The 20,309-nt window shown below is 44.8% G+C and overlaps 1 protein-coding gene across 1 annotated transcript in view; it reads left to right on the top strand.

The window, feature by feature from the left end:
- kcnab1b (potassium voltage-gated channel subfamily A regulatory beta subunit 1b) overlaps window positions 1–20,309 on the top strand; it is a 55,776-nt gene that overhangs the window by 13,298 nt on the left and 22,169 nt on the right. The window contains 5 exon segments of the mRNA XM_042329019.1: window positions 2,013–2,050; window positions 4,980–5,059; window positions 6,264–6,308; window positions 10,348–10,392; window positions 14,088–14,131. Of these exon segments, the coding sequence (XP_042184953.1) occupies window positions 2,013–2,050; window positions 4,980–5,059; window positions 6,264–6,308; window positions 10,348–10,392; window positions 14,088–14,131 (252 nt within the window).

Raw genomic sequence — 20,309 nt, 5'->3', positions numbered from 1 at the left:
CGGTGAGTACGTTTGATGTGTATCCTGTTTGAGCCTCTGTGAGTACGTTTGATGTGTATCCTGTTTGAGCCTCGGTTAGTATGTTTGATTAGCATCCATGTGTAATCTGTGTTCAGCTCAACTCTCTCCAGGTGCTATAATATCCAACAGGTGGGTTTGTTGTGTGTGTGTGTGTGTGTGTGTGTGTGTGTGTGTGAGAGAGAGAGAGACAGAGACACAGAGAGATGAAGTTCTGCATCGTATACCTCTTCTATAGGCTCAGTCTTGAGGGGCAGGGCCGATATTTACAGTGTGTTAATCCCGCTCTCAGAAAACAAGCTGCTCAATTATCACACATATCCAGTTCACACAAACACACACACACCGGGGGGTAACCGGTCTAATTCTCTTTGATAGGATTGATTTAATTAATCTGCCTCATAAATATATTAACAATTATACCATGGGGAGATCATTATAATCACTCTCTTTGTGTTTATCTCTGTCACACACACACACACAAACACACACACACACACACACACACACACACACACACACACACACACACACACACACACACACACACACACACACACACACACCCTGCGTCAACTCCAATGACACACCAGGGGTGTAATTGACACACACCGGGGTGTAATTGACCAACTCCAATGACCAAGTTGAAACACCAGGGGTGTAATTGACCCTGTTGACACACCGGGGTGTGTAATTGAAACCCAGTTGACACACCGGGGTGTAATTGACCCAGTGGAAACACCGGGGTGTAATTGACCCTGTTGACACACCGGGGTGTAATTGACCCAGTTGTAACACCCAGGGGGTGTAATTGACCCAGTTGACACACCGGGGTGTAATTGACCCAGTTGTAACACCGGGGTGTAATTGACCCAGTTGACACACCGGGGATGTAATTGACCCTGTTGAAACACTGGGGATGTAATTGACCCTGTTGACACACCGGGGATGTAATTGACCCTGTTGACACACCGGGGATGTAATTGACCCAGTTGACAGACCGGGGATGTAATTGACCCTGTTGAAACACTGGGGATGTAATTGACCCTGTTGTAACACCGGGGATGTAATTGACCCAGTTGAAACACACTGGGGATGTAATTGACCCAGTTGACACACCGGGGATGTAATTGACCCAGTTGTAACACCGGGGATGTAATTGACCCAGTTGTAACACTGGGGATGTAATTGACCCAGTTGACACACCGGGGATGTAATTGACCCAGTTGTAACACTGGGGATGTAATTGACCCAGTTGTAACACCGGGGGTGTAATTGAGGGTAAAGGGAGAAGTCAACAAACAGTGAATACACTATATTAATAACTGAAGGCGTGCTGGGGACACGGGAGAGAGACAACTCTGTTTGTTTCCATCATTATTTCAGGGTGATGCTAGGAGATTGTGACAAGGACAGAGGAAATGTAGCTTTACACTGCAAAGACCAGGAGCAAAGTTGGCATCATAACACACACACACATGAATGGAAAGACAGACAGAAGCGCACATACACACAGAGACACACACACACACACACGCACGCACGCACGCACGCACACACACACACACGCGCGCGCGCACGCACGCACACACACACACGAAAGACAGAGAGAGCTCCATCCAAGGCTGGTTTAGCAGTGGTGAATCATGGGTAAGTGGAGTCTGACAGCCATCTAAATCATGAGACAGAGCATTGTGACTGGGCCATTAGCCTCGGCATAAAACCCCAAAACTAAACAGTACAACTTGATGAGTACTGAACCTGGTGGTCAGCCACACCTCCTAATGTGCCCTCTCACCTCTGACCTTTCACATGTTTTGTTAGATGTAGGATTTGCGAGCGTAACTCATGGAATGTTTTATTTTAAAAAGTTAGCAACCATTTACTAGGTGTTAACTTTTCTTTCACTATTGATATATAAGGGTTTAGACTGACATTTAGAGTGTTCCACAGCATAAGATATGAATGCTGACATATGTCCCTCTTTCTCTCAGGTACTTGGGTAACGTTTGGAGGTCAGATTTCAGATGAGGTAAGTTAAGATTCAAACTATAACTAATAACTATGATTGATAAGAGAACTGAGCCCACAACCTCAGAGCTGCCACAACCTCACACATGGACAGGGAACCCACAACCTCATTGATAGACAGGGAACCCACAACCTCACACATGGACAGGGAACCCACAACCTCAATCATAGACAGGGAACCCACAACCTCACACATGGACAGGGAACCCACAACCTCATTCATAGACAGGGAACCCACAACCTCATTCATAGACAGGGAATCCACAACCTCAATCATAGACAGGGAATCCACAACCTCATTCATAGACAGGGAATCCACAACCTCATTCATAGACAGGGAATCCACAACCTCATTGATAGACAGGAATCCACAACCTCATTCATAGACAGGGAATCCACAACCTCAATCATAGACAGGGAATCCACAACCTCATTCATAGACAGGGAATCCACAACCTCATTGATAGACAGGGAATCCACAACCTCATTCATAGACAGGGAATCCACAACCTCATTGATAGACAGGGAATCCACAACCTCACACATGGACAGGGAACCCACAACCTCATTCATAGACAGGGAATCCACAACCTCAATCATAGACAGGGAATCCACAACCTCATTGATAGACAGGGAATCAACAACCTCATTCATAGACAGGGAACCCACAACCTCATTCATAGACAGGGAATCCACAACCTCATTCATAGACAGGGAATCCACAACCTCAATCATAGACAGGGAATCCACAACCTCAATCATAGACAGGGAACCCACAACCTCACACATAGACAGGGAACCCACAACCTCATTCATAGACAGGGAATCCACAACCTCATTCATAGACAGGGAATCCACAACCTCAATCATAGACAGGGAATCCACAACCTCATTGATAGACAGGGAATCCACAACCTCATTCATAGACAGGGAACCCACAACCTCATTCATAGACAGGAATCCACAACCTCATTCATAGACAGGGAACCCACAACCTCACACATAGACAGGGAACCCACAACCTCACACATAGACAGGGAACCCACAACCTCATTCATAGACAGGGAATCCACAACCTCATTCATAGACAGGGAACCCACAACCTCATACATAGACAGGGAACCCACAACCTCATTCATAGACAGGGGACCCACAACCTCATTCATAGACAGGGAACCCACAACCTCATTGATAGACAGGGAATCCACAACCTCATTCATAGACAGGGGACCCACAACCTCATTCATAGACAGGGAACCCACAACCTCATTCATAGACAGGGAACCCACAACCTCATTCATAGACAGTGGACCCACAACCTCATTCATAGACAGGGAACCCACAACCTCACACATAGACAGGAGCATGACGAGAGGACACACACAGTTGAACACACACACACACACATGCATGTGCATGCCATGCGCAGGCACACACACACACACAGACACACACACACACACACACACACACAATGATGCAGTGAGGGCATTGAACTCTGACACCTCTCTACTGGAGATGCTGAAACGGGTAGACTTGTTAAAGTGACCTGCTGGTACAACAACTGGAATGATGGTTGACCCAGTGTTAGGGGATAACAAGTAACAAGTATTATGGTGTTGTTATTGTCTGGCTGTTTGTGTATTATGTCATTATTTTATATATATATAGTCAAATTATTATTATATACATTATATTTATTTTACTTTACAGTATACTAACAGGGGGATCCCATAGACTAGACAACAAACATTCAGGAACAAATACATTGAATTAGTACAAAATGAGACTCTTAAGATTGGTGACACAGAAACATTGGTCTGTTGGAGCTGTACCATGACGACAGGAGACAAGTACTGGAGCTTCAATAGCCTGAGTTACACCTATGTTTGGAATTGGCCTCGGCCTACTACCACTGGGTATGTTCAGCGGGAACTCAACAGGAGATACCATTTTGAAAACAAGAGGTGGTACTTTCTGGATTTTAATATCTCATTCCAGAGTGTTTGTCTCAAAATATATGCTACTAAGCAAATGTTTTTATGCGAAGCGACTTACAATCATGCGTGCACACGTCTGGTCCTGGAATCAAACCCATTATCCAGGCGTTACAAGCCCTTGCTCTACCAACTGAGCTACAGAGGACTGCTCAACAGAGGACTGCTCAACAGAGGACTGCTCAACAGAGGACTGCTCAACAGAGGACTGCTCAACAGAGGACTGTTCAATAGAGGACTGCTCAATAGAGGACTGTTCAATAGAGGACTGCTCAATAGAGGACTGCTCAACAGAGGACTGCTCAATAGAGGACTGCTCAACAGAGGACTGCTCAACAGAGGACTGTTCAACAGAGGACTGCTCAACAGAGGACTGCTCAATAGAGGACTGTTCAATAGAGGACTGCTCAATAGAGGACTGCTCAATAGAGGACTGCTCAACAGAGGACTGCTCAATAGAGGACTGCTCAATAGAGGACTGCTCAACAGAGGACTGCTCAATAGAGGACTGCTCAATAGAGGACTGCTCAACAGAGGACTGCTCAACAGAGGACTGCTCAATAGAGGACTGCTCAACAGAGGACTGCTCAATAGAGGACTGCTCAATAGAGGACTGCTCAACAGAGGACTGCTCAATAGAGGACTGCTCAATAGAGGACTGCTCAATAGAGGACTGCTCAATAGAGGACTGCTCAATAGAGGACTGCTCAATAGAGGACTGCTCAATAGAGGACTGCTCAACAGAGGACTGCTCAATAGAGGACTGCTCAATAGAGGACTGCTCAACAGAGGACTGCTCAACAGAGGACTGTTCAATTGGATTTTTATCTTCAAAATGTTTTCCTCTTCTTTTATTCCTACTAAATGAACACTGCCCAGCTGCCAGCTCCCTGTTCTCCACTGAGGTGATGAATCCTGTTTTGTGTTTCTCAGGTGGCTGAGCAGCTGATGACCATAGCATATGAGAATGGGGTCAATCTCTTTGACACAGCCGAAGTTTATGCCGGGGGGAAGTGAGTGTGATTTGAATACCTACTACCTACCTACCTGAACCCACAGAGCAGAGATGGCTTGCTAAATCTGGTCCTGGAGGGCTGACACGCACACACACTGTGCAGGTTTTTGTTCCAGTCCACCACTAACACCCACAAAATGTAGGTGTCAGCCAAGACCACATACAGTAGTTAGGTTCAAATTAAGATCCTACATCTGTACAGTAGCCTGAATCAAATACATTTCCTACATCTGTACAGTATCTTTAATCAAATTATTTCCTACATCTGTACAGTATCTTGAATCAAATTATTTCCTACATCTGTACAGTATATTGAATCAAATGATTTCCTACATCTGTACAGTATCTTGAATTAAATTAAGATCCTACATCTGTACAGTATCTTGAATCAAATGATTTCCTACATCTGTACAGTATCTTCAATTAAATTAAGATCCTACATCTGTACAGTATCTTGAATCAAATTATTTCCTACATCTGTACAGTATCTTGAATAAATTATTTCCTACATCTGTACAGTATCTTGAATTAAATTAAGATCCTACATCTGTACAGTATCTTGAATTAAATTAAGATCCTACATCTGTACAGTATCTTGAATCAACCATATGGAATGGGATTAGTTCTAAAGCACGTAGGTTCACAGTGTGGGTGCATGCTGATTGTGCATTCAGAGTGGTTGCCTTGCCAAGACAACGAGAGGCAAAAACAAGCTGGCAACCCACGCCAGTACATTTGCACTTCCATGCACACATGACAGCACGTAGTACAGGATATATATATATATACAGTATATATGTAGAGCAGTTTATTTTATACAGTATGAAACACGTGCCGTCTCCCTGAATGACTTTTAACACAGTAAACTGTGGCTTTTGGTTTTTACCTACATGGACATTCATCCTCAACTGATTTCCACAATAGTGGATTGGATTTAGCAACAGAACCTTTAGTACGTCAGAACTGTGAGGGAATCTCAGCTCATCACCTACCAGTGTGGAGCAACCACCTACAACAGTATAGACCTCTGGGTGACTCCACAATTAATCAGAGCTATATGGTGCAGATCTATGGCACACACACACACATGCACGCACGCGCGCACACACGCACGCGCACGCACGCACACACACACGCACGCACACACGCACGCACGCACGCACACACACACACACACAGTTAATCTCCCTGCTTTATTACAGAGCTGAGATAATCCTGGGGAACATCATCAAGAAGAAGTGCTGGAGGTAATGTATCATCTTTAAACTGTGTGTGTGTGTGTGTGTGTGTGTGTGTGTGTGTGTGTGTGTGTGTGTGTGTGTGTGCGTGTGTGTGTGTGCGTGTGTGTGTGTGCGTGTGTGTATGTGTGTGTGCGTGTGCATGTGTGCGTGTGTATGTGTGTGTGTGTGTGTGTGCGCGTGCACGTGTGCGTGTGTGTGCGTGTGTGTGTGTGAGGGGGGGGGGGGGTTGTCCCCACAAGGATAGTAAATCAAGGAAAATTCTCCAGAGTTGTGGACTGGAGTCACATTGGACTCGATTCTGACTCGAGTCACAAATTGAATGACCTCAGTCTCGACTTCATAGAAAATAAAAATGACTTGAGACTTGACTTGGAGTCTCAAGAATCGGGACTCAACTTTGACTTGAGACTGATGACTTGAAATTATCTGGCCAGGTTATGTCATGTTTTGTCACTCGTTTTGTGGCACAGTCTCCGTGGATTACTCTACACTCAGCCAGACACAGTAGCCGCAGCATCGCCGTTGCAAAAAAATAAAATACATCTGCAACAGATTGGCTAGTGAAATGTATACCGGCACTCAAACTGACTGTCAATCTACGTAGGTCGGTGAGCTAATGAACAGATTGCTGATTTGCTGTAGTGTACAGCTATAGGATTGGGTGCAGCACAAACGTCAAATTGGAGGACGAGAGAATTGCCATAATAAATAAATATGCAGCTCCAAACATGTTTGATGATCAACATTATTAACTGTTTCCTTTGCAAGCTCACCAGCATTGGGGCAACAATTACTAGCATAGGCTTACTGGTCTTTTGGTGTGTAACAATTGCTTGAAATTGAACATTTAGTTATGAAGCTTGCATTTGGAATTTGGCAAAGACAAAGACGCACTATAGGCAAAGACGCACTATAGGCAAAGACGCACTATAGGCAAAGACGCACTATAGGCAAAGACGCACTATAGGCAAAGACGCACTATAGGCAAAGACGCACTATAGGCAAAGACGCACTATAGGCAAAGACGCACTATAGGCAAAGACGCACTATAGGCAAAGACGCACTATAGGCAAAGACGCACTATAGGCAAAGACGCACTATAGGCAAAGACGCACTATAGGCAAGGGTCTTCTATTGTGCTCTCCAAACTCCCGCCAGTGGAGAGTGCTTTTTTCTCTCTTTTTTTAAATATTTGCTGTTGCTTTCACACATTTAAATACATAGGATTTTGTAGTAAATCTATATTCCATCTAATACTACAATAATTGCTAGCGTTTCATCATTCCATCCCCGTACCGTTTATTGCAACACGTGGACAGTTTCAGTTTCATGTTCGATAGCCCTATGATACATTTTAATTTACCCAACTATTCCTTACCCTGCTCTGAGTGAGCGCAATGTTTATAGTGCACATGAACGTTGACAAGACCCATGAGGTAAAAGTTCTGCTTATTTAATTCAATGTATGGTTCCTTTCGTTCCTATTTTCCTGGTTATGTCGGAGTTCCGTGTGTCGCGCCTCTGTGCGCATAGAAATACTCTACGTGGCCTGCGCTGCATGCTTTGGAGTCAGAACATTGAATAAGAGAAAATGATTGTTCCATGAATGCAGGGTGATGAAATATCACTCATAATCATTAAGTCTGATTTAAGACGAATGTAATAATGGATGTGGAAATTGCCATTTATATTGTAGAACCAGGTTTATTGGTTGTATTTGCTAATTGGGTAATTGTATGGTTCTGTGTTCCAAGTGCTTACATTATGCAGGCCTACCTGTTGGAGCTCCTGTCAGACAGAATCCATTTGGTTTCTCAAGGGGAGGCTGTACAGTCTTGCCCTCTACCTGTGTCCGTTCAGGTAGGACAGGTCAAGCCTGATACTGAGGCTGTTGTCTGTGTATATTTGGTAAATCTACTTGTATATTTTGTATGATTTGGCACTTTCACCATTGGATCACCAAGACATGTATATACATCTACACTGAGCACGTCAACCTGCCTTGCCTTCTGCTGATTTCATGCCCTTATGACTGCTACAAGGTCCCTCTTTTACAATTACATTGGCTGATCAAAATGTGTTGTAGACAAAATTATGAAAAGGACTGTCTGGTAGCCTTAATAAAAAGACAAATATTTGTGGTTGTACAAGTCGTTCCATGTATAGATAATTTTTTTACTACACTTGAGACTTGACTTGAAAACTTGTGACTCGACTTAGACTTGACTCGAGTCTTGACCTGTTCTACTTTGGAACTTGACTTGAGACTCGTACCTTGTGAATTGAGACTCGTACCTTGTGACTTGAGACTTGCTTGTGACTTGAATTATAGTGACTTGATCCCACCTCTGAAATTCTCCCACGTGGGGACATTTCCCACATCCCCATGAGGACAAAGGCTTTTTTAAGTCTTGGGCTTAGGTTTAGGGTTAGGGTTAAGATTAGGGTTAGAATTAGAGTATGCATAAGGGTTTAGTGGTTAGGTTTAGGTTTAAGAATTAGGTGTAGGTTCAGGTTTAGGTTTTGGTTATGGGTTAAGGTTATGGTTAGGATTAGGTTAGGGGTTAGGTGAAGTGGGATTTTGAATATAAATACATTTTAGGTCCCCACAAGTATAGAAGAACATAGCGTGTGTGTGGTTCACTAGTCACTTTAAAGAATGGCACTTTAATAATGGCACTTTAATAATGTTTACATATCTTACATTACTCATGTCATATGCATATACTGTATTCTATACCATCTATTGCATCTTGCCTATGTCGCTCGGCCATCATTCATCCATATATTTATATGTACATATTATCATTCACGCCTTTAGATTTGTGTGTATTAGGTAGTTGTTGGGGAATTGTTAGATATTACTGCACTGTCGGAACTGGAAGCACAAGCATTTCGCTACACTCGCATTAACATCTGCTAACCATGTGTATGTGACCAATAAAATGTGATTTGATTTGTGTGTGGGTGTGTGTACACCCTGTGTGTGTTGCGTGCTTACATGCGTGCGGGGGTTTTGCCTGGGAGACAGCTAACAAATGCTAATCTACCTTAAATCAAAACACACAGCTTTATATCAGATCCATCACCAATATAACTCCTCCACCAATCAGCTAACTAGGTCTGCAGCAGTAACCATGGCAATCAGAGGAGAGTTGGTTGAGTGTTCTCGGCCATGTGAAGGCTGGTAGGCTTGTAGGCTCGGCGGCGGCCTCAGCATGTATTGATCTCATACATTTATGCTGCTACATTTCTCCACTGTACACTTCATAAACGCTTCACTCTCCAGTTCTTCAGTTCACGCCGGTTCAGTGCCTCCCACCGCAACTCCGGGTGTTAAATATTAAACATTAAACAGTCAAGCGATGGGGATTTGACTTTCAGTTGAGTTGATACACTGGATCCTTTCAAAGTTCTGAGAAAGTCTCCCAGAATACGTTTCTTCATACTTGAACAGCATGTGTAAAAAGCTAAAGGATCCTTACTGTTTCTTCTACAGTGTAAAGACTACCAGAAGGCTATTGATATTATATACCTAAATCATATTATAAACCCTAAGTGATATTATATACCTAAATTATATTATATACCTAAATCATATTATATACCCTAAGTGATATTATATACCCTAAGTGATATTATATGCCTAAGTGATATTATATACCCTAAGTGATATTATATGCCTAAGTGAAATTATATACCCTAAGTGATATTATATGCCTCAGTGACATTATATACCCTAAGTGATATTATATACCCTAAGTGATATTATATGTCTAAGTGATATTATATACCCTAAGTGATATTATATGCCCAAGTGATATTATATACCCTAAGTGATATTATATGCCTAAGTGATATTATATACCCTAAGTGATATTATATGCCTAAGTGATATTATATACCCTAAGTGATATTATATGCCTAAGTGGGATAAGGATGTCCATATGTCTTTCTAATCTTTGTCTTTCTCTCCATCTAATTTCTCTGTCCGTCTCTCCATCTGTCTGTCTGTACATCTTTATGTCTTCCTGTCTTCCTGTAGGAGATCCAGTCTGGTGATCACCACCAAGCTCTACTGGGGTGGAAAGTAAGTATCTGCCTCCTCAGACGATTGGAAAATCTCAATAGTATTACCTTGACTCCTAGCATCTTTACACTTGCCTCCTTCACTTGCCTCTGACCTTCTCAACCAATGGGTTTTGAGAGGAGGTGAGGAGAAATTATGCTATAAATCATCAAGGAAATGCATTTGAGATTCTCCCATTCAGAGCATCATACCAATGAAAAAGTGTTGACTAATCTCTACCATTGTTTTACAAAAATAGTTATGGTTTCAGAGCTGAGTACTGTTGATCTGAGTTAGTCTCTTCCTCCTCATTGACATATCTGTACTGAAGCTGTCGTCATATGGACACTGTACTGTCTGAGTTCTGTCTGAGTTCTGTCTGAATTCTGTCTGAATTCTGCCCAAGTTCTGTCTGTGCCCAGTCTGAGTTCTGTCTGTGCTCAGTCTGAGTTCTGTCTGTGCTCAGTCTGAGTTCTGTCTGTGCTCAGTCTGAGTTCTGTCTGAATTCTGTCTGAATTCTGTCTGAGTTCTGTCTGTGCTCAGTCTGAGTTCTGTCTGGGTTCTGTCTCAGGGTTTTTCTGAGTTCTGGAAAATTGCAGCAACAACAGGGTGATCAAATTAGGATACGGCATATGTACAATGAATTAGGTTGCTATCTGAGATTTGCACACATACTCAGGTCAAAAGTAGTGCATATAATTTTAAACCCAGCCAGCTATATCTTTGAAGTATTATAGTGGTTCTGTGGTGACAGCCCTCTCCACTATGGACCAGATTAAAGGGAGAGACAGAGAGAGAGAGAGATGGAGAGAGAGAGAGATGGAGAGAAAGGGGAGGGAGAGAGAAAAAGAGTGAGAGAGAAAAGCAAATGAGAGAGAGGGAAGGATGCAGAGAGAGAGAGAGAGAAAGAGAGAGCGAGAGAGAGGCATGATTAACAACCAGCCAGTCTTTTAGGGGTCCGACGAGGCTCTCTCTGATCAAAATGCTGGAGGAACCGATAACATAGCAGAGAATAAAGCAAAGAAATGAACTCTCTCTCACTCTGTGTGAACCAGACTGACTGGCCCCCACGCTACACTACTCTCTCTCTCTGAGTGAACCAGGCTGACTGGCCCCCACATTACACTACTCTCTCTCTCTGAGTGAACCAGGCTGACTGGCCCCCACGCTACACTACTCTCTCTCTCTGAGTGAACCAGGCTGACTGGCCCCCACGCTACACTACTCTCTCTCTCTGAGTGAACCAGGCTGACTGGCCCCCACGTTACACTACTCTCTCTCTGTGTGAACCAGGCTGACTGGCCCCCACGTTACACTACTCTCTCTCTCTGAGTGAACCAGGCTGACTGGCCCCCACGTTACACTACTCTCTCTCTCTGAGTGAACCAGGCTGACTGGCCCCCACGTTACACTACTCTCTCTCTGAGTGAACCAGGCTGACTGCCCCCACGTTACACTACTCTCTCTCTCTGAGTGAACCAGGCTGACTGGCCCCCACGTTACACTACTCTCTCTCTGTGTGAACCAGGCTGACTGGCCCCCACGTTACACTACTCTCTCTCTCTGAGTGAACCAGGCTGACTGGCCCCCACGCTACACTACTCTCTCTCTCTGAGTGAACCAGGCTGACTGGCCCCCACGTTACACTACTCTCTCTCTCTGAGTGAACCAGGCTGACTGGCCCCCACGCTACACTACTCTCTCTCTCTGAGTGAACCAGGCTGACTGGCCCCCATGCTACACTACTCTCTCTCTCTGAGTGAACCAGGCTGACTGGCCCCCACGCTACACTACTCTCTCTCTCTGAGTGAACCAGGCTGACTGGCCCCCACGTTACACTACTCTCTCTCTCTCTGAGTGAACCAGGCTGACTGGCCCCCACGCCACATAAATTCCCTTATGAGTTTAACTAAATCAGAGGCCCGCCTATGAGCCCAGTTAGGGTCGGGCATCCTGGGACAGGCCCTTTCTGCAACTCCCGAATTAAACCCCAACTTTGAGAAGTTCTCAACAGACCATGTTTCTCTCAATCACGAGAGGACAAAGGTTGCAGCCCAGCTTACCTCGATAACGAGAGGGCCAAGGTTTGAGTAGATGGCTGAATCTTTTAACTATCCCACGTGGTCTTAGACTATCGATACCGACAGAATAAGAACAAGTCTTTGATATTAATTACTAGTCCACAGCTAGGAATTTGGTATCATTGAACGCGAAGAACGACAACTGCCGAAACATCCATTCTATAACTACATGAATGAATGTCACTCTGAACCATCCATTATAACCACGTCAGAGAGAGAGAGAGAGAGTGGACAAACTCTCCAACAGAAACTAACTTTTCAACAGAGATCCCGACGACACACTGAGCATAAATATATATATTGATTGCAATTATTCCCGAATGAGTGAGCGTTCATGTGCAAAGGATTAGCATTTCAATTGTTATAATTATCAACTGTGTGTTGTCTTGTCTCAGTCGACCCCCACTTCCCTTTTGTACACCAAGCCGCCATGCCGGTTTAGCCCACTAGGGAAACTCCGTTATCATTTCCTTGTAACTAAAAACTGTTTGTTTATGCATTTCTGTGAATTACTTAGTTAGTAAATAAATTATTTAAGACAATTGATGTATGGATGACTCATAGTGAAGACTGGGTTCATGCAGATAACCAACAATTTACGTCGTTTGGAATGAGACTAACGTGAGGTAAAGTAAATAATTCATTAATTCGAAGACTAATTGTTCAGATATGGTTCACACTAGATATGAAATATCTGAAGAGTTATATTAGGAAAATTATAACTTTATAATCTGAATATTTACCTTGGTGCCCTGACTTACTAGTTAATTACAGTTACATGATTAATCAGTTTAATCGTGTTTAATCGCGTAATACTACAGAGAATCTTTGATAAAAACTAACATTCTTCATTTAATGATAGTAAAGACATGACAATGGTTATGGGGAAAGAGATGGATAGATGATGGACAGGGGGAAGATGGTTATGGGGAAAGAGATGGATAGATGATGGACAGGGGGAAGATGGTTATGGGGAAAGGGATGGGTAGATGATGTGATAACGGCACTGACAGTTTGTCATTGAATCAGACATCCACAATAGATGACCCGGCATTGTATTTGCAACACTGACAGACAGAAGCAAAAATGTGTTTTGTCAATGCTGATGCTTCCCAGAGCAAATTGTACAGATGTACAGTAGGATCCTAATTTGATCACCCTGTTGCAGGAGAACTTGCAGATTTGAGTTTTAAAAAAGCTTCTAAAGTTAGTAATTTACACTTTCAAATGTCATACTTAATGTACCAACCGCAAATAAAAATCCATTCATTATAATCCACATGACCGGTTTCTGCAGGATTATTTTCCTGGATTTGTGTCTCTTGTCTTTTCAGCAATTTGTAGGCATCTTGTTGGCTGGTGGGACCAGTTCATGGATCTAATCAGTTTCTCCTTGTGTGTATACTTGTCGGTGTGTTTATCACAGGAGGCTGGTGGCACATTCATTGGGGAGGACAGGCTCATGGTAATGACTGGAGCGGAATGGCTGGAATGGTCTCAAATACATCACATGGTTTCCATGGTTTCCAGGTGTTTGATGCCACTCCATTTGCTCCGTTCCAGACATTATTATGAGCCGTCCTCCCCTCAGCAGCCTCCACTGATGTGTATATTCACTTCTATGTTATTTTCCAGAGCCGAAACCGAGAGAGGACTCAACAGGAAGCACATCATTGAAGGTAAACTGTCTGATTTCCTCTCCTTCTCTTCCATCTGTCTCGTCCTTCACATAACTCCATGCCCCAGTTCACCTCTATATCCCCCCCCCTTCCTCCTGTTCTCCCCCTCTCTTTCTACCACAGTTCCCTTGTGATTCATTTCCTCCAGTGCGCTCCGTTGATCTTGACCTCCTCTTTTGAAGTACCTGTATGTCGCTCAGGGTCGGATGTCTCTGGGAGATTGAGTTGGTTCAATTGTAAAGCCTTTGTTTGTTTTTGTTTGTTTGTGGAAGCAGTCTAATATGATAGACCATGGACATTAGCACTCAAGGTCAAATCAATGTTTCTTTGTCACGTGCGCCGAATACAACAGGTGTAGAACTTACAGTGAAATGTTTACTTACAAGCCCTAACCAACAGTGCAATTTTTAAGTACAAACTAGATATTAGGTGAACAATAGATAAGTAAAGAAATACAAATAAATAAAAAAAACTGTAAAATGATTGGAGTTTAAGATATTTAATAAATCCAAAGGGAATAGACAAGAGAATGGTCGTGGACAGGCAAAAGGTCAAAACCAGTTCAGAGTCCAGGAGGTACAGAGTGGCAGGCAGGCTCGTGGTCAAGGCAGGCAGAATCGTCAGGCAGACGGGTACAAAGTCCAGAAACAGGCAAGGGTCAAAACCAGGAGGACTAGAAAAGGGAGAATGCAAAAAGCAGGAGAATGGGAAACCCGCTTGTTGACTTGGAAACATACAAGATGAAACTGGCACATACAACATACAAAACTGGCACAGAGAGACAGGAAACACCGGGATAAATACACTGGGGAAAACAAGCCACATCTGGAGAAGGTGGAGACAATCACAAGGGCAGGTGAAACAGATCAGGGCGTGGCAGAATGTATGGTGAAAGTGACTTAGATGGTAAACAGAGAGTAGCAGCAGCGCAAAAGAGGGGTTGGCGGGGGCAAATAGTCCAGGTAGCCATTTGATTACTTGTTCAGGAGTCTTATGGCTTGGGGGTAAAAGATGTTGAGAAGCCTTTTGGTCCTAGACTTGGTGCTCCGGTACCGCTTGCTATGCGGTAGTAGTGAGAACAGTCTATGACTGGGGTGGCTGGGGGTCTTTGACAATTTTTAGGGCCTTTCTCTGACACGCCTAGTGTAGAGGTCCTGGATGGTAGGAAGCTTGGCCCCAGTGATGTACTGGGCCGTACGCTAACCCTCTGTAGCGCCTTGCAGTCGGAGGCCGGGCAGTTGCCTTACCAGGCAGTGATGCAACCAGTCAGGATGCTCTCGATGTTGCAGCTATAGAACCTTTAGAGGATCTGAGGACCCATGCCAAATATTTTCAGTCTTCTGAGGGGGAAGGGGTTTTGTTGTGCCTTCTTCACGACTGGCTTGGTGTGTTTAGACCATTCTAGTTGTTTGGTGATGTGGACACCAAGGAACTTGAAGCTCTCAACCTGCTCCACTACAGCCCCGTCGATGAGAATGGGGACGTGCTCAGTCCTCCTTTTCCTGTAGTCCACAATCATCTCCTTTGTCTTGATTACGTTGAGGGATAGGTTGTTATTCTGGCACCACCCGGCCTAGTCTCTGACCTCCTCCCTATAGGCGGTCTCATCGTTGTCAGTGATCAGGCCTACCACTGTTGTGTCGTCTGCAAACTTAATGATGGTTTGGAGTCGTGCCTGGCCATGCAGTCGTGGGTGAACAAGGAGTACAGGAGGGGACTGAGCATGCACCCCTGAGGGGCTCCAGTGTTTAGGATCAGCGTGGCAGATGTGTTGCTACCTACCCTCACCACCTGTGGGCAGCCTGTCAGGAAGTCCAGAATCCTGTTGCAGAGGGAAGTGTTTAGTCCCAGGGTCCTTAGCTTAGTGATGAGCTTTGAGGGCACTATGGTGTTGAACGCTGAGCTTTTGTCAATCAATAGCATTCTCACATAGGTGTTCCTTTTGTCCATGTGGGAAAGAGCTGTGTGGAGTACGATAGAGATTGCATCATCTGTGGGTCTGTTTGAGCTGTATGCAAATTGGAGCGGGTCTAGGGTTTCTGGGATAATGGTGTTAATGTGAGCCATTACCAGCCTTTCAAAGCACTTCATGGCTATGGAAGTGAGTGCTATGGGTCTGTAGTCATTTAGGCAGGTTACCTTAGTGCTCTTGGGCACAGGGACTATGGTGGTCTGCTTGAAGCATGTTGGTATTACAGACTCAATCAGGGACATGTTGAAAATGTCAGTGAAGATACCTGCCAGTTGGTCAGCACATGCCCGGAGCACACGTCCTGGTAATGCGTCTGGCCCAGTGGCCTTGTGAATGTTGACCTGTTTAAAGGTCTTACTCACGTCAGCTAAGGAGAGTGTGATCACACAGTCGTCCAGAACAGCTGATGCTCTCATGCATGCCTCGATGTTGCTTGCCTCGAAGCGAGCATAGAAGTGATTTAGCTCATCTGATAGGCTCGTGTCACTGGGCAGCTCACGGCTGTGCTTCCCTTTGTAGTCTGTAATAGTTTGCAGACTCTGCCATATAAGACGAGCGTTGGAGCCGGTGTAGTACGATTCAATCTTAGTCCTGTATTGGCGCTTTGCCTGTTTGATGGTTCGTCTGTGGGCATAGCAGGGGTTCGTCTGTGGGCATAGCAGGATTTCTTATAAGCTTCCGGGTTAGAGTCCCACTCCTTGAAAGTGGCAGTTCTACCCTTTAGCTCAGTGCCAATGTTGCCTGTAATCTATGGCTTCTGGTTGGGTTATGCACGTACAGTCACTGTGGGGACAACGTCCTCAATGCATTATTGATAAAGCCAATGACTGATGTGGTGTACTCCTCAATGTCATCGGAAGAATCCCAGAACATATTCCAGTCTGTGATAGCAAAACAGTCTTGTAGTTTAGCATCTGCTTCATCTGCCCACTTTTTTATAGACAGAGTCTCTGGTGCTTCCTGCTTTAATTTTTGCTTGTAAGCAGGAATCAGGAGAATAGAATTATGGTCAGATTTGCTAAATGGAGGGCGAGGGAGAGCTTAGTACGCGTCTCTGTGTGTGGAGTTAAGGTGATCTATAATTTCTTTCCCTCTGGTTGCACATTTAACATTCCGATAGAAATTCAGTAAAACTGATTTAAGTTTCCCTGCATTAAAGTCTCCGGCCACTAGGAGCGCCGCCTCTGGGTGTGGCGGTTTCCCTTTAGATTATTTCCTTATACAGCTGACTGAGTGCGGTCTTAGTGCCAGAGTCCTTCTGTGGTGGTAAATAAACAGCCACGAAAAAAAATATATTAAAACTCTCTTGGCAAATAGTGTGGTCTACAGCTAATCATGAGATACTCTGAGATACTCATGAGATACTACTTCAGGCGAGCAAAATCTGGAAGTCCCTCTGGACCCCTGTATCCATACCTTTGTCTCCTGTTCTCTCCTGTTCTCTCCTGTTCTCTCCTGTTCTCTCCTGTTCTCTCCTCTCCTCTCCTGTTCTCTCCTGTTCTCTCCTGTTCTCTCCTGTTCTCTCCTCTCCTCTCCTGTTCTCTCCTGTTCTCTCCTGTTCTCTCCTGTTCTCTCCTCTCCCTCTCCTGTTCTCTCCTCTCCTCTCCTCTCCTCTCCTCTCCTCTCCTCTCCTCTCCTCCCTCTCCTCTCCTCTCCTCTCCTCTCCTGTTCTCTCCTCTCCTCTCCTCTCCTCTCCTGTTCTCTCCTTTCCTCTCCTCTCCTATTTACCCTCTCAGTTCCTCCAGTCTCCTATTTTAGTATTTTTCTGGGATTAAACAAACTCACCCTGACACCCAGACTGTGTTTATACACACACTACCCCAATTCAATTCCCTGATCCAGCACAACAGCGTCCTGTCCACGGCACAGTGCCTGCACCTCTCCTGCAGTGACTCAGCACTCTCATATAGTATTAACATTCATGTCAGCTTCTAACTTTCCCCCCAAGGAAGAACAGAATAATATGTTTACTAAGGGAGGGAGAGAGAGAGAGACAGACAGACAGACAGACAGACAGACAGACAGACAGACAGACAGACAGACAGACAGACAGACAGACAGACAAGGGCATTTTAGAATAGTATTGGTTGATGTGGTTGTTTGTTGGTGGTTTTACTGTATGTATTGATTGATTGACAGAGGATTGAATCCTAATTTTAAAAGTATTTTTACATTTTTGTTTACTAATTGATGGAGTTCTTGACAAGAGTAGAGTGATTGACAGGCTCTGAGAGTGAGACAGTATTGTTGTCAAGTTTTTAAACAGGACATACTTGTTTTCCTCCTTTATCCACCAATAGGATGCTTCTTATTTATTCTCCTTCTATCCCCTCTCCAACCACCCACTTCCTCGCCTGATCAGTGAGACGGAGAAAAGTGCAAGTCGTGTGTGTGTGTGTGTGTGTGTGTGTGTGTGTCACTTCAGAGCCTTAAATGTGGCTAATCGCTGAGACAAAGGAGACAGAGAAATGTGCAAGTCATTGCAACGCAGACCAGAGCTGGCTCAGATTAGGCGTGCGTGTGTCTGTGTCTGTGTCTGTGTCTGTGTGTGTGTGTGTGTGTGTGTGTGTGTGTGTGTGTGTGTGTGTGTGTGTGTGTGTGTGTGTGTATAATAATAGGTGTTCTTGGTATTACCAGGCTGGAGATGACAGGACAGGGATTAAGATGTGTGGATGGTGACAGGGGAGAGAACGACTCCCTGGGATTAACTCTGAAGACTTTAACTAATCTCACACACACTTAGGTGTACACACACACAAATATATACACATAAATACACTCTTACAAACACACAGATGTACACACTTAGGGACACCTTTACCTCCTCCCTTTGTCTTTCCTGTCTTCCATCCTCTCCTCTCCATCCTTTCATCTCGGTCTCCTCTCTTCCTCTCCTCTCCATCCTTTCATCTCGGTCTCCTCTCTTCCTCTCCTCTCCATCCATTCATCTCGTTCTCCTCTCTTCCTCTCCTCTCCATCCTTTCATCTCGTTCTCCTCATCCTCTCCTCTCCATCCTTTCATCTCGTTCTCCTCTCTTCCTCTCCTCTCCATCCTTTCATCTCGTTCTCCTCATCCTCTCCTCTCCATCCTTTCATCTCGTTCTCCTCTCTTCCTCTCCTCTCCATCCTTTCATCTCGTTCTCCTCTCTTCCTCTCCTCTCCATCCATTCATCTCGTTCTCCTCTCTTCCTCTCCTCTCCATCCTTTCATCCCGGTCTCCTCTCTTCCTCTCCTCCTCTCCATCCATTCATCTCGGTTTCCTCTCTTCCTCTCCTCTCCATCCTTTCATCTCGTTCTCCTCTTCCTCTCCATCCTTTCATCTCGTTCTCCTCTCTTCCTCTCCTCCTCTCCATCCTTTCATCTCGTTCTCGTCTCTTCCTCTCCTCTCCATCCTTTCATCTCGTTCTCCTCTTCCTCTCCTCTCCATCCTTTCATCTCGTTCTCCTCTCTTCCTCTCCTCCTCTTCATCCTTTCATCCCGGTCTCCTCTCTTCCTCTCCTCCTCTCCATCCTTTCATCTCGTTCTCCTCTCTTCCTCTCCATCCTTTCATATCGGTCTCCTCTCTTCCTCTCCTCTCCATCCATTCATCTCGGTTTCCTCTCTTCCTCTCCTCTCCATCCTTTCATCTCGTTCTCCTCTTCCTCTCCTCTCCATCCTTTCATCTCGTTCTCCTCTCTTCCTCTCCTCTCTCCATCCTTTCATCCCGGTCTCCTCTTCCTCTCCTCTCTCATCCTCTCATCTCGGTCTCCTCTCTTCCTCTCCTCTCTCCATCCTCTCATCTCGTTCTCCTCTCTTCTTCCTCTCCTCTCCATCCTTTCATCTCGGTCTCCTCTCTTCCTCTCCTCTCTCCATCCTCTCATCTCGGTCTCCTCTCTTCCTCTCCTCTCTCCATCCTCTCATCCCGGTCTCCTCTTCCTCTCCTCTCCATCCTTTCATCTCGGTCTCCTCTCTTCCTCTCCTCTATCCTTTCATCCCGGTCTCCTCTCTTCCTCTCCTCCTCTCCATCCTTTCATCTCGTTCTCCTCTTCCTCTCCTCTCCATCCTTTCATCTCGTTCTCCTCTCTTCCTCTCCTCCTCTCCATCCTTTCATCTCGGTCTCCTTTCTTCCTCTCCTCCTCTCCATCCTTTCATCTCGTTCTCCTCTCTTCCTCTCCTCTCCATCCTTTCATCTCGTTCTCCTCTCTTCCTCTCCTCCTCTCCATCCTT

Source organism: Oncorhynchus tshawytscha, linkage group LG10 (genome assembly GCF_018296145.1).
Source record: "Oncorhynchus tshawytscha isolate Ot180627B linkage group LG10, Otsh_v2.0, whole genome shotgun sequence".
NCBI classification, from domain to species: Eukaryota; Metazoa; Chordata; class Actinopteri; order Salmoniformes; family Salmonidae; genus Oncorhynchus; species Oncorhynchus tshawytscha.
This window is presented reverse-complemented; position numbering and strand designations above follow the sequence as displayed.